General features: G+C 44.4%; 1 protein-coding gene across 1 annotated transcript in view; it reads right to left on the minus strand.

Annotated features, from left to right (window-relative positions):
• Positions 1-1,258: 1,258 nt before the first annotated feature.
• pak5 (p21 protein (Cdc42/Rac)-activated kinase 5) overlaps positions 1,259-14,724 on the minus strand; it is a 30,590-nt gene continuing 17,124 nt past the window's right edge. Inside the window, exons 2-10 of the mRNA XM_076084194.1 lie at positions 11,493-12,332; positions 7,435-7,644; positions 7,121-7,262; positions 6,861-7,015; positions 5,558-5,691; positions 2,551-2,677; positions 1,920-2,045; positions 1,696-1,830; positions 1,259-1,512 (exon numbers count right to left, since the gene is read on the minus strand). Of these exons, the coding sequence (XP_075940309.1) occupies positions 1,357-1,512; positions 1,696-1,830; positions 1,920-2,045; positions 2,551-2,677; positions 5,558-5,691; positions 6,861-7,015; positions 7,121-7,262; positions 7,435-7,644; positions 11,493-12,332 (2,025 nt within the window). The 3' untranslated portion in view covers positions 1,259-1,356. The remainder of the gene's footprint in view (positions 1,513-1,695; positions 1,831-1,919; positions 2,046-2,550; positions 2,678-5,557; positions 5,692-6,860; positions 7,016-7,120; positions 7,263-7,434; positions 7,645-11,492; positions 12,333-14,724) is intronic.

A 14,724-nucleotide genomic window follows, 5' to 3' on the forward strand; every position in this document is an offset into this window, starting at 1 on the left:
AGAGATGAGAATGGCAGCACAGTTCCAGTGATAGCGAGTAGTGTGTCTGACTGAGGTGAGGATAAGGAGTGAGATGATGACAGTGAGGATGTGAGTAGAAAACGAGACCTTTTATCGGCATCCTAAAATCTGTGCGGGATGCGGGCGTCTTGGATGGGCGCCTCTTGGCATTTATAGAAACAGGATGAGACTCCGAATATAAAAGAAAACAGATCTGCGTAGAGTAAATCTTTTTTTCTTTTCTTTTTCCTCCCCAGTCAAATCCACTCCTTCGTTGCTACATTTAAATGCATGGTGTAATTACAGTATCATAAATACAGGGTTTCATAAATAGGATCGGGGTATTGCTTGGATTATATAACAACTGATAGCACTGTCTGTTTTAGAAATGTAAAATCAAAACAAACAAAAACAAAAAAGGCCGCACTACCAAAAAAAGAATCCTTCTATTCCAATAAATAAATAAATACTTTAAAACGTCATACAAAATTCTGACATTACCCTTTTTTCCCAACATTTAATGGAAGTTCTGTCTACAAATGTAAGATAATAAATATATTTAGTATTTTTAGTAACAGTTAGGTTTAGGTGGGTTTATTTGGGATATTTCTTATATCTTTAAGCAAAAACTGGATTATAAACAGTAGGAAAGATCTCTGCAGAAACTCTATTTAATACTGCTCATATCACAATGGTTACGACACGATAAAATACTGCAAATTATCAAAACTGTACAGAAAAACTTACAAGTTTCTCTAAAATACATTTTCACTGTTAGTGTGTGAGAAGAGAGATACAAGAGAGCTCGTCTCTGTTTGACCAGCAGCCGTCCAACAGTCAGCACCAGTCAAAGACCACCTCTCCGCACGCAGCCGATTGCTCTGCCCTCCGCTGCTCTGGCCTGGAGCAGAGCGCCGCACCCCGAGGTTCCCTCCACCATGTCAGCAGCTCGCCACACCCCTCTGGAGCTCTCGCCGATGGCTACTACAACTCTACGTGGAGCAGAGGACTCACAGTCTAGGAAGAGAGAAGACGAGGCGAGCCAGCCCACACGTTTCTACTGGACGTCTAGTGAGTTCCTCTGGCACTCCTCTACTCCAGTTCATAGTTTCAAAATGGATTTTTTTTATTTTCTTCTTTTCTCTGTCGTGTGTCTTTTTTTAAAAGTGTAATTTCTTAGATATTCCTCTAGCTAATCTACTTCACGGTTACAGGTGTGAGTGTCAGTGGCGCTCCACCGGGCGGTGGGGTGGTTCGGCTGGGTGAGGGCAGTGCCACCCAGGTAGTGTGTGTGTGTATGTGTGGGGTTTTTCTTTTTTTTTGTGTGGAGGAGGGCAGGTTTCGGGGGCCAGCAGGTCAGCGGTGGCGATAGTGTCTCATGAGGGGCACGATGCAGGACGGGGGTCCAGACAGCTTGAGGAAGGGGTGCTGGAGGAGTTCCTGGGCAGTGGCTCTCTGCGAGGGCTCCCTCACCAGCATCAGGTCCAGGAAGGACCGCAGCACCGAGGACACCTGGGGACGTGATGAAACGCTTTAATTCTAGTCCCGGGGTTCCCACACACTTTCACAAATTACATACTTTTCCAGACTCAGATTTATAGACAAATCTGTAGATTTTGAGACCACATTTGATGTAATGTAAAAGAAGTAAACTAAAATAGAAAAGTAATATTGTTCAATGAAAGTTTTTTGCACCTTGTGCGACTCTTTTAGCCGAGGGGGCAGGTTGTCTCGTATCCTCCTCATGGCCTGCAGAGGGGGTTCGTTGAAGTAGGGCGGCTCTCCGTCCACCATCTCGATCACCATGATGCCTAAAGACCAGATATCCACCTGGATACACGAAAACAGTATGCAATCATACAGTCCGCTGTGAAGTCTCTCACTGTTAATCTATGTGTGTGTGTGTGTGTGGTCCTCACCTCGGTCCCATAAGGTAGTCTAGAGATGACCTCCGGTGCCATCCAGTAGGGCGTGCCCACGAGCGACTTCCTCTTGGGCACCTCTTTGGAAACTTGGGCACAGAAGCCGAAGTCTGATAGCTTGATCTGCAAAACACACGAGCAAACAACGCGCCGCCTTCAGGTTCCACTCTCTATCGTGCAGGTGTGTGGACATACAGTACAGATTGTATTAGTGCAGACCCTCTGTGTCTGATGTCAAGAAGTGCACTGACCCATTGTGAGGAAGCGCTTTCATAGAAGACACTAATCTCCCGTATTAGCTGTTAATTAGCCTTCAATTAATCACGTCTTATCAGCTCGTTAGGAGGCATTAGGCGGGATTTAATTACTGGGGCACGAGTGGTAATTGATGATGATGAGTTTCTGGCACTGGCTGTTGACAAGTGGCACCCATGGAGAAGGTCAGTGAGAGTGTGTGTGTGTGTGTGTGTGCGTTAGACCGAAATCATCAGTGACAGGAACAAGGGAGTAACATTGGTTATTAATACCTGATGTAACAGGGATATCCGGGTTTAATAACATCCCAATGGGAGGAGTGTGAATGAATAATATATCTAAACACACTTGCGCTCTTCACACTTGCACTTACCCTGCCGTCACTGGTCAGGAGAATGGAGTCGCTCTTGATGTCGCGGTGGATGACGCCCTGCGTGTGCAGGTAGGACAGAGCCCTCAGCACCGACAAACACACCGTAGCGATCTGCTCCTCGTTCATCCTGCGAGGAGAAACGCACATAAATACTCGACAGCAATGACAGTTTAGACTACTTGCAATATGAAACATTGAATCTGGCCAGAAATACACAAAATAACTGGATGAATCAGAGCGGATGCTTTATGACTCTCAATGTTTTTCAGGCGTTGTAAACCCGACAACCTGTAAATGTGAGAGGCGTTTAAGGACTGTACAAAAACAGAGGGGGAGTCATAAAAGAGGAAGGTTATTGCAGTTTTTATTTTGGCTGAGGTGAGGCGAGATAGATATGGAAGTATTCAGTCATATTATACTGTATATACATGTATTTTTTTGTTAACCTGGATTTTATTGTTTCACTCTCTTGTGATGAAGTAAATAGAAACTTAACATTCATCATAACTTTATCAGCCAATGTCATCCAAGTCAAAACAAACTGATTTTGATATTTATTTGATAGCTACTTACAGTACCAAGGTTCTTTTAGTAGTTTTATTGTTTTAATCCATGTGTTGTTATGTCATTTTCCTGTGCTTTCTTTCTTTGTGATGCATTGTGGGAAGGGTAAAAGTAAGATAAGTGCTTTGTGAGGGAGGGAGATCAGATTTTAGTTTTTTTCAGTAAAAAAAAAAGAAGTTGAATGTCTTAAATCAATTGTATTGAATCAATTTGTATTTATAAACACGTCACACAACAAAAGGACCATTCAGCCAATTCCTAAAGAACATATAATTTAGCTTTACACTTTTTTTTGGTGGTTGAAATATCACTGTTCCAGATTTTGCTGTAATTTTTAAAGAGATTACAGTTCAACTCAACTAAGATGGAGCAGAAATGCCCCCCCTGTAGCCGGCAGCGACTGGAGCTGTGATGTGCAGGCGGGGGGGGGGGGGGGGGGGGGGGGGGGTCCCATATGGAGAGACAGGGCGATGCAGTGCGTCTGACTGAGCTCACACAGAAACTCCCAGCTCCACTGAACATTAACATCCAGACCCAGCTGGCCGGGCCATGCCGTGTGTTCATGAGTGTGCGCGCTCTGAGCTGCCGTCACATACATGTACAGAAATAGAGAAATGCTCATTTGCGAGCAGGAAACATATAAATATGTAGTACGTGTACATGTTCATATGCATATAGAGTACACGCATAGTATACATATATACATATGTATACATCGTTAACTCTCTCAACACACACACACACACCTCTCTTTTATATTTCATTGCTCAGTTTAAAACATCCCATTGTTGGAGGAGTCACTTATAAACTTGCATTATGAGAAACAACCCCCAGGCCACACACACACACACACACACACACATATATATATAGAAACACACATACACTGCAGATCGCAGCAGATTTTATAGTCACACATGTATGCATTTACAATCACAAGAAGTAAATGAGCCTTCTGCTGATGGAAAACAACTGGCTAACTCAAAGTGAACGGGATGGAGACGTGTATGCAAAAACAATCCACCTCTTACTGCACCGTCTTACCCCACCCCCTCCATCCCTCACGTACACACACACACACACACACAAACACAGAAGTTAACACACACTTGGAATGGAAAACAGGATCGCTGATATAGAAAATTGTTTCAAACACAAAGTGAAAAACATTTTTAATGAGCCTGAAAAGGTTGTCATTGGGGGGAGAATTACACCCACGCACACACACACACACACACACACACACACACACACACACACACGCATTTGCTTTTGCACTGATACTGGTTGAAATCCCTGTGAGTATAATTAAAATCTGAACGTGATTGCAATAGTTCAGGAAGACGGACGCCCATTCTACCACTGTTAACTTGCATGTGTGTGTTTGATGTGTGTGTGTTAGATGTATGTGTGTGTGTGTGTGTGTGTGTGTGTGTGTGTGTGTTCATGCTGATGAGGCTTGCACGACGCGAGGCAGAGCAGCATTTATTTCCACAACAAAAGGCTTAACAGAAATAGCACCAAGCCGTCACCTGGACAAATATGGCTGAAATTATAAAGTAAAAGACACACTCCCATATTCCGTATATTATTACCATGGCGTCGTAAAATGCCTGATAATTAAATCAAGTGGGCAGTTTGTGTGGTTGCTGAGGAAACTAAATCTAATTAGGATGTTTTAGCTACTAAGATCAATTTAACAAACATGGTGTTTCCTCTTTCTTTGTTTGTCTTTGTTCTGATGTTGAAATTTGTGTCTTGAGTGTCTTATTGGAAACATAGAAAGGTACACATTTACTTCCACTTAAAATTAAACAAACTGAAAAAGAGAAAAAGGGGGCGAGTAAAAGAGAACACGTGTGCCCAATAATGTCCTCTTTACTGAGATTTTCATTAGTACTTCTAAAAGCGCTCATGTGTGAACTGAAACTCTCTGAAACACACACACACACACACGCACACACACACACACACACACACAACACACAAACAGACAAACATCTGTGTGGGAGACCGTTCAGAACACGTCGCGGCAGCAGCGGTGCTCAGCCTCACCAAAGCGTGTTATTAGCACCCGACACCGCGCAGCGCTAATGCTGACACTCCACGCAAATGACTGTAATTAAACACCAAGCACAAAGTAAGCTTAAAACAATGAGGCGGCGGCTCAGAAACACGACTCAACATCAGAGAGGCAATTAGGAAAAAGTTGGAGAACAATAATCTGAAAAACTATCAAACGCACGACCGGATGGCAGTCTGCTGGTTTCTCCTGTGTTGTCTTGTGAAATCCTCCAATCATTGTGATGTGTGGAGCGAATTAAATGACCTTGTGATTTTATAACAACGCAGCTTTAAGATTTAAGGATCTTAATAATTGCATTCAAAGTATGGAGGGTCTTGGTGGTATTTTCACACAGCTGATGTTCGATATTCAAGTCACCTGGTGTGAGTCACAATGTCAGTGAGAGCCCCGCCCTCCAGGAACTCCATGACAACCCACAGCTCGTCTCCCACCAGGTAGCTGTTGTACATGTCGACCACGTTCTCATGATGGTAGTCCCTCATGATCACCACCTACAACACGCAGACACACAGAGACACACAGGAAATGACCTTATTCTGTATATCTTCATGTAACACTGTTATTATGAATATTATTACTATCAATAAAACAGCAATAATAATAACGAAAATAATTATAATAATAATTATAATTGCTAAATTCAAAACAGTTTGTTTTGATACACTAAATCAAATATATGGATTCATGTTATGAATGCAATACATATGTTACAAATACATCATATACTATTTCAATAATGTATTCAATTTAGTCGTGTAATCTTTAATTATCTATTCATTTAACTTGTTCTAATGTGAACATGTTCTGGCGGCTTAACTATAAAAGGATTACATTCAGAAATGAATAAGATTACACAAAGCAAATTAGCTCCCAACACATGCATGCATGCTTTCTTTCTCTCTCTCTCCTACGCACACACACACACACACACACACACACACGCACACACACACTCAGACCCAAAATAGGATCAGTGCAATATTGCTTGATAAATGAAATCCAAGGTCTACCCTTCACTCAATTCACATTTTCTCCGCTGAACAAGCAATCATGAAGTTTGTCTGCAAATATAATTTATTTCAATTTATTTAATATTTTCAAGTGCAAATGACATGGAGCTCATTCCTCAATATGTTGCATACCGTGAACAGAGACGGCTATGAATCATTTCCTTTCATCGGGGTTTTCAGTGAGACTTCCTTTTTTGCAGACGAATGCAATTACACATGTAGAAATGTGCTCGTGGTTTGATTGCCACGGATATGTGTCGAGGAAATAGAAGCAAAGTGAACTTGTGTTTTTTTTTTCATTAGTAGGCAAGCTGCTGTTTTGCAGTGTGGTGGTGAGATATATTTATATCAATGTGGCAGAAAACAAGCCAATGTGTAATGATGCTATTTAAAGCACTTTCATCTCTGCTGCTGCTCCTTGTTTGAGCTCTCAGCAATCTGACGAACGTTAGCTCTGATCTCACATGTGGGGAGTGGGCGTCAAGCTGTGTGTGGGTCAAGCTGACCTACGGCAGCAGTGTAACATCCAACACCAAGCCTCCAAATGAATAAAAACTCCACTAATTCTCACACGCGTAACATACAAAACCAGACCTACGGTGAATGCGTTGTATGAACCAATAACATCCAGGATTGTCAGTCTTTCGCACCTCATTAAAGAGTAGCTCTCTCCTCTGCTGTTTCCTGAGGTCCATCTTCTTCACAGCAACCTGCTTGCCGCTGTGTTTCTCGCTGGCGATGCACACGATGCCCGTGGAGCCCTCGCCGATTTTGATAAAGCTGTCCAGGTATTCCCGAGGGTCGCCTGTAGGCGAACACAAAAGTAGCTCAACTTCGATGTCACGACAGAATAATAAAAGCGGTTTATGTTAGCCGAAGCGGTGTCACTTATTTATTGTCCATTTCCCACCTGGGTTGACCACCAGTTGGAGTGCAGCTCTGAATTGCTCATGAGAGACTCTGGAGGGTTGAGTGTCCGAGCTGGACCCCCAGGAAGGAGGCGGGTAGGCCCCCGGGGGGATGTAGGGTGATGAAGGCTGTGAGTAGGCCCCCTGTGTTTAAAACAGACACAGATGCACAGAGTGACAGAGAATCAGAGAGATATTGATATTTTCCAACATAAAAGGTATTTGGGTAAATTTCCTCTATTTTGAAAGGGACTTTTGAGCTGACGATGGCCCAAAAACCCAAATTTGTGTGCAAAATACGGGGAACACACTGTACCTGAGGGGTGTACGGTGGGCTGGGCTGGGAGGGGGGGTGATGGTAGGGTGAAGGTTTGTAATGGTGAAAGACAGGAGGGTAGGGCAGGTGTGCTGGAGGGTAGCCCGGCGGCTTGATGTGGCTCTGAGGCTGCTTGAGAGGCCCTCGGGGGTAGGTGTCACCCCCCGTAACCTGGGGAGTGCCGTCCCGCGCAGGACGCTCGTAGTCACCCTGGAGAAGACAGAACACGGTCAAGGTTATGTGATTGGTGGATCAAAGCGTGAAGAAAAAACACTGTCCAGCTAAACAGGCTCTGAAACTGTGTGTGTACTGTAAGCATAAACTACTGGAAGATGTTACTGTGTTGGATGCATCAATGTAAATGCATGTCCGCAGTGAAATGCCAGCTGTACTTCCAGGGACATCTGCAGGTACATTAGCCCTTGACAGGCCTAACAGAGGACATTTAGCCCACAGGACAGGGAGCACACTTTATCATTACCACCCTACGATGCTCCTCAACTTCTCCATTCATCAACCAGGAGCCCAGGGAGCATCCGGATGTGGGACACACCTACCTCTTCCATAAGGCCCTAGAAACACCTGAGTCTCCTTTCAGCCTGACATACACACACAAATACATTCACACACATACACCTTTGACTACAAATGACCACACCAGAAGTAATAATTCAGTACTAGTTGTAAAATGCTGGCGGTATCCTTATTGGCATGTCTAATGTAGAGTATTACGGCTGGCCAGAGCAAAGTAATGTAAAAACCTCGATGCATGCATGCTGGTATATTTACAGTCTGTGACAATCAGTCACGTTAACGCCAGCAGAGCACTGAATGGACTGCAGCAGGCGTATAACGAGATAATGTTATTTTGATTCAATTTATCTTCCAAATACAAAGAAGATGACGGCGTAATAGCTAAATATCAATAGTGCAGGGTGGACTGTACGGACAGCAGTGGATCAAGCTGCCTCCACCATGCCGAGATTAATTATTACTATCTTTTCCACTAATAATAAAAACATTCCCCCTATTTCTCTTTCCTTTTATTTGTTTCTCTCTCTGCCTATCACTCACAATAAAGACACACACACACGCACACACACCACACACACACACGTGCATAGACAGGGCAGGAGGAGGAGCCCTGATATGTTGGGATGGTGTATAATTACATGGTGTGAACTCTTTTAATCAATCACTCTCAGGCAGGTGGGGGTGCTGCTAGGATGGCCCAGTCTTGCCCCCCCCCCCCCCCCCCCTCCTCTACCGTTGGATGGCACCGCTGGCTGGCTGTCAGCCAGGGGTCTCCTGATCCATGTTGGTTAAACGCGCATTAATCTGAGTTTGGCAGGGTAATCAACAACCTAACTCAACTGTGAAATTGAATTCCGCGGTGGAACATCGTTCGGCCAGTTTTATGCTAAGGCTGCAGAAAGGGAAAGTGCCGCAACATCAATTTGTCACCGAGAGCTGCGGCACTGAGCTCGCACTCGCCACAAAACACAGAGAGAGAGAGAGAGAGAGAGAGAGAGAGAGAGAGAGAGAGAGAGAGAGGGAGGAAAGAGTGAGGAAGTGTGTGTGTGTGTGTGTGTGTGTGTGTCTGTGTGTGGCCAAGTCACTGTGCTGTCTACTGTTACATCCCCACTGGCTCCCAACAACAGCAGGGAAAAAGAAGGATTTACTTCAGTGGTGTGAGTGGGCTGAATGAGGGAAAGAGAAGAAAAGGTAGAGAATGAGAGCGGAGAGAGACGGGTGGGTTTGTTACAAGGTCCATGAGCCGAGAAGAATAGTGATTCTTAAGCTGCCAGATGACTCCTTGTTTCTTCTTTTTTTCATACCACTGCTGCGAAATCCCCAAATATCACAAGGCAAATTAGGATGCATTGATTCCTCAGCCCACTCTTCACTATGGCCTATATTTAATTTGATTTAAGATTTGACGAAAATACCTACATAGAACATCAAACCAAATACTAACAATACACTTAATATAGTCAAATGGAATTCATATCTTTTCGGATCAAAATACAAGCTCTGCTCTGCGCGTGACTGCATCCCGTTAAATCTTTGCATTCCCGACACACGTTCTGTTTTCAGGGAAGCAAATGTGCCTCCTCAAGCACAACGACTCCAAAAGTGGAAATAATAAACCATATGTAAGAAAAATGACCTTCTCCTGCATCACTTCCAATCCTGCTACTCTTGCATTCTCCGTGGCACTATGTGTGCTGTTTACTGAAGCATGCAGGTTAAATGGTTTTTCATCAAGGCACCCTGGGATCTACATCAGCAAGCCCAGTTTTCCTCTCAGCTCCTGGTGTCACTGCACGCGAAGCAGGGACGGTGGAGAAGCTGTGATAGCGGTACACACACACCCCTCTAATGGGCCTAATGTGGCACTGAAAGCTTTGGAGAATGATTTAAAGAATATATAAAGGAATGATATGAAGAGCGCCTCATAGAATGGCCGCTGTTTCTGTGACTTCCCCCTGCTGTTGCATTGCAGCACCTTTACCCCCGACTATCTTCCACCCTAGCAAATGCAGTTCTGTTTCATAACACTGCTACGAAAGAACCGCCACGAGTAAATTGGAAACATATGGTTACATTACACAGCCACTAATGCATGGAAGGTTTGTTTGCTGATGTCGGAGAACGATCTCTTGGGTATCTCAGTCTCTCCCTCCGCTCCACTGGAGCACATCACAGCTTGCATCACGCTCTCCCAAAGCCAACATACTTACAGTGCAGTTGTTTCATACCCGATGGGAAGCTTTATGCTATGAAAAATGACATAAATAGCACGTCATGTCGCTGGTAATTTTACAGACAATCCAATCTGTACGTTTATATTAACTGTACTTTTTTTTCCCCCTTCAACAATATGTTGCTGGCAATCTGCTGAGTATAATCTTACTTCAAAATGTATACTTTTATCATCTTGAGGTGGTAATCTGCGAAATCTTCTGATTTGTTCATCTTTGGTTAGGAGCAACAACGATACGATGACGTACGGAACTGGTTAAGATTCATATCTGTGTCTGCTTTTATTCTCTACACATCACACTGTAAGTAGCCTCTTGGCAAACATGATAATATAACTTCTATGCAGATGACACACAGCTCTGATAATAAAACGATTCTAACAAATTTGATCGGACCTAAAAAGCAAGACCATACTGTAATTTAATCCTCTTTGTTATTACAGAAATACTATTATTACTGTTTGCTCATGACACCTCAGGAACATCATGCCCGAGATATTTAAACTAGCTAAATCCATATTCTCTTGTAAATGAATGCTAAAAGTGTTCTTTTGTGACCATATTTTTGCTTAATGTTCTATTTATTCTTTCCACTTTTTCTTTGTTGTTTTTGTGCATTTAGCTTTTAGACAATTTGATCACAATAAAACCACAGAATTACTATCAAAATATGACAGATTATTGGATGTGCTTTCTCTGGTTTTGGTATTCATATTTTCTTTTCTCACGTTCTTCCTGCCATGTCATTGGCTCTCACTTCTTTCTTTGTTCTTAACATTCCTTTGTGCCTCTCTTTGTCTCGTCTGTTACTCTTCTGTAATTCAGAGCTTTCTGTTCGATGGTCAGCAAGAGCATTAATTGATCTGTGTGCAGAGACAGTGGCCGATATAGAGGGTTCATTCTGTATGTGGCTGCGCCAGCCTCCTTCAGGGAAGAGCAGATTAATAGCTGACACCATCTATCTGGCAAGAAGGCCAGGCAAAGATGTATAGAGCGAGAATGAGAGAGAACTAGAAACATAGAGAGAAAGGACAGAATATTTGAAAGAGACTGCAGGTGCATGGGAGGTGGGATTAAATGTGGGGACACATCTGTGTAATTTTCTCTGAAATGTTTCTACAGGCTTGTCAGGGGTGTGCTGTGTTGAAACACGTTTCCTGTTCAGCCGCTGTAGCCATTTATACAACATGCTCTGCAGTTTAGAGTAAACACTGTCAAAATCCCCGTCACAACTGTTTTCATGTTTTAATAAGGAATTACTAGAGTGTGTGGTTTTGTGTTTGGTGCAGTTACCTTGGTCAAGGTCTGTGAGTTACCAAGACTCTCCGAGAGGCGAGGGTAGGTGTACGAGCTGTATGGGTGGGCCTGTGGTGGGTTCTTGAAAGCCCCGCTGGCCGCATAAGGGACATTTGGCTCCTGCAGCCCAGAGCCTGAGCGAGACCGCTGCCTTATAGCCGGCGTGGGGCTGGTCTGCGTCACATAGGAACTCTTGGGCCGCTTTTCGTATTCGTCCCGCAGGCCGCCGTAGCTCCACTCACTGTCTGGGTAGTTGATCTGCTCGCTGTGTAGCGAGGCACGAGATGGCGTGCCCACCGAAGTGTCCCGGTAGTCCTGGCTGGACGAGCCACCTACGGACGCCCGATAGTAGCCGCTGGAGCCCACACCGCTCCCCACCGTGGAGGCCACCTCATCGGCGGAGCGCCCTTTGCTCTCCAAGTAGGTGTGGTAGTCCGGGGGAAGCTTGCTATAGTCTGATTTTTGGGGCATGGCGTCCGGGTAGAAAGGGCTGCGAATGGGGTACGAGTGACCATTCTGCTTGGTGAATCGATAGTGCCTCCCAACTGCCCAGTCCCCATCTATAGAGAAGCTTGGCTTGCTGGGATCGAGAGAAAAGTCCCTGCTGGAGGTGTCTAGGTCACAGGAGTAGCGGGAATAGTAATGGTTGAATCCATTCTCCTCCGGGGCGTTGGGGTGACCGCTGCCGGAGGGTTTGGAGCTGCTTCCAGCCTGGTGGGGGCCTGGTGGGCTCTCTTTACGAAGGGAGTTAGAGCGCGTTACTGAGATGTTGTCAAAATCCTCCAGGAGGCCGTTGATGGAAGCATCTTTGGGTGGCCGGTTCCCTCGAACAATGGTCTACGAGAAGAACAAACACATTTACTCTTAACATACAAGAGAGTCTGCTGCATGAGGGTTTGATGGAGGTAGCCCTGATACTTTGGGTTGCAGTACATTCAGTTTCAGTTTAAATCATTCCTGGCTGAAAACTGAATGAGATGAATTGAAATTCCTGTTTAATCAACTTCAATTAACTAAAAACACGCCACATTGCAGGCTGGAATTTCAATTCATGTGTATCAGGGCTTCGTGACAAGTATGAAATCAATCATCACTTGCAGTAAAATGAACGCCGGAATTTGTCATCTGAAAGAACGGCAGGCATCAGTCTACACAACTAGTTGTTGTGAGTTGGGATGCAGCTACAAAGATGCAGGGGGATAAATGAGCGGGATACCTCAGATGCTAAAATTAAACCAGTGGTGGACTTAAGTAGCTAATTCCTGCCCCATTTCCCTCGCAACAGATTAGCTTCATTTTCAGTGGGCTGATCAGGATACATTAATAGTCGTGACGTTTGGTTTGGTGCTCGTGAGGTGCATGAACACACCAGCATGCGCTTGCACACACAGACTGAACACAGGCACACACACACGCACACACACTCACATCTGCTTCAAAGCAGAGGCAGCTTAAACATGCTGCTTATCCCCTCCTACCTTGTGTTAAGCCCTTTACACGGATGTGTCGTGAGTCATGGGGGAACTGGTGCTACAGCGTGACTCGCTGAACTACACTCTGTGCGCGTGCATGTTGTGCGTGCACATATGCTGTGTTTTTGTGGTGTGGACTGTGAAAATCAGGGGCCACACACCGCTTCTATATCTACCTGTCTCTCTACTCGGACATTAGAGGAGACGCTGCACTAGAACAATGGAAACATGTTGTGTGACTGCGACGCTGAGCTGCAGGGATTATTGTATGAATTTTAAACATAATCAATCCGAGAGCTGCAAAGTTTCATTTTTTGTATATCTGACTGTGTGTATCTGTGATGTTGTCCTAGCATTACAGCCTCTAACAGAACATCAAGTACCAAATCCATCAAGTCAACACATATTTTGGACTTTCCACAATCTCAGTTGTTTTAAAAATCCTTGTGTGCTTTCAAACCACGGCTTTCCGCTCTGGATTAACATCCTTGGTGTACCTCGATGAAAGTGCCCATCATACTTTTAGTGTATTTGCACCTTGATGTTTTTATAGTCTCAGTCAGTTTTCAGCTCCCTATCCACAAAACTTACCCACCCACCTGTCAATGCTAACTCATGTGGCTTTCACAAGCCTGTAGAGACCGCTCAAGATCTAGTTCCCTAGAATGTCATAAAATGAATGGGTTTGTTAAAGCTGTAGCGACCACGGGGTGCAATAAAGCCGAACAGAATTCAAGTAGCTAAATTAGCTAACTGTAACGCAGCATGACTGTTCCACAGCGACAGCTGTTTAATCCTCACTGCTGGAAATGTCCTGCACAGTCATCACAATGTGAGGCCCTTTGGATACAGTGGGATAGCACATGAGGCATGTGATGACTTAAACTAACCACAACTCATATGATTCTTTTCTGTTATTTATTTTAGAGATGAACCCCTGATGGTAATTTTGAGAAGGCTGACAATACTAAACCCATTGTATTATTCAAATGTATACTTGTTAGTCTCTTCCACCTCTAAAGGTGTTTGCTGAACCTCACCCTTACACCCAACAAACGTCACATCAGCAAGTTCTTTGACACCCTTTGACAGCGACTCATGCCTCGCTGTCCGTCACATGTCATGCTTGTCTCCGCTGTAGTTCGTTCCAAGTCACATGTGCTGAGGTCGAGTCTCAGAGAAGCCGCGATAACCATCAACTCTCTGCATTGTTGTGCTGACGTAATGGATACATGTAGACGCCTTCACTTAGCTACCTGCAAACCGCAAAACACGCTCCCTTCCTCTCATCTCATTTATCTTTGAGATGGTGGCTCAACCGGGCTACCACAGTTATTTAAAGAAGTACTTTTCTTCTCTTTCTGAATGCAGTTCTTTCAGACTAAAATAATACCTGTGCTCAAGCCTTATTAATATTTAGGCAGTTTCTTTCACGCATCCTTTCATCCTTTTCTATTTTGTTACTTGGTTCACCTCCCCTCTCCCTCTTAAACACTCCAGTGTGCTCTCCTCTGTTTGAGCGCCATAGGCTGTTTGGTGCCGTGACCTGGAACCCAAGGTGGAATGGCCAATAAAAGCAGGCGGGTGAAGTCTAGCTGAGAGGCGGAGGCTGCAGGACGGATGGTCTTTTAAAGTAGTCGGCGAGGGGAAATCTATCATGGCTTGGACAGATGTTGCAGAGCACAGAGCAAGCTTGGACATAAAAAAAAGACACACACTCTGCTCTTCATGTTGTTCAGCTGCATTCTCCTTAAAAA

This window comes from Anarhichas minor, unplaced genomic scaffold (assembly GCF_050575085.1).
Source record: "Anarhichas minor isolate MPS153535 unplaced genomic scaffold, ASM5057508v1 ptg000136l, whole genome shotgun sequence".
NCBI lineage: Eukaryota > Metazoa > Chordata > Actinopteri > Perciformes > Anarhichadidae > Anarhichas > Anarhichas minor.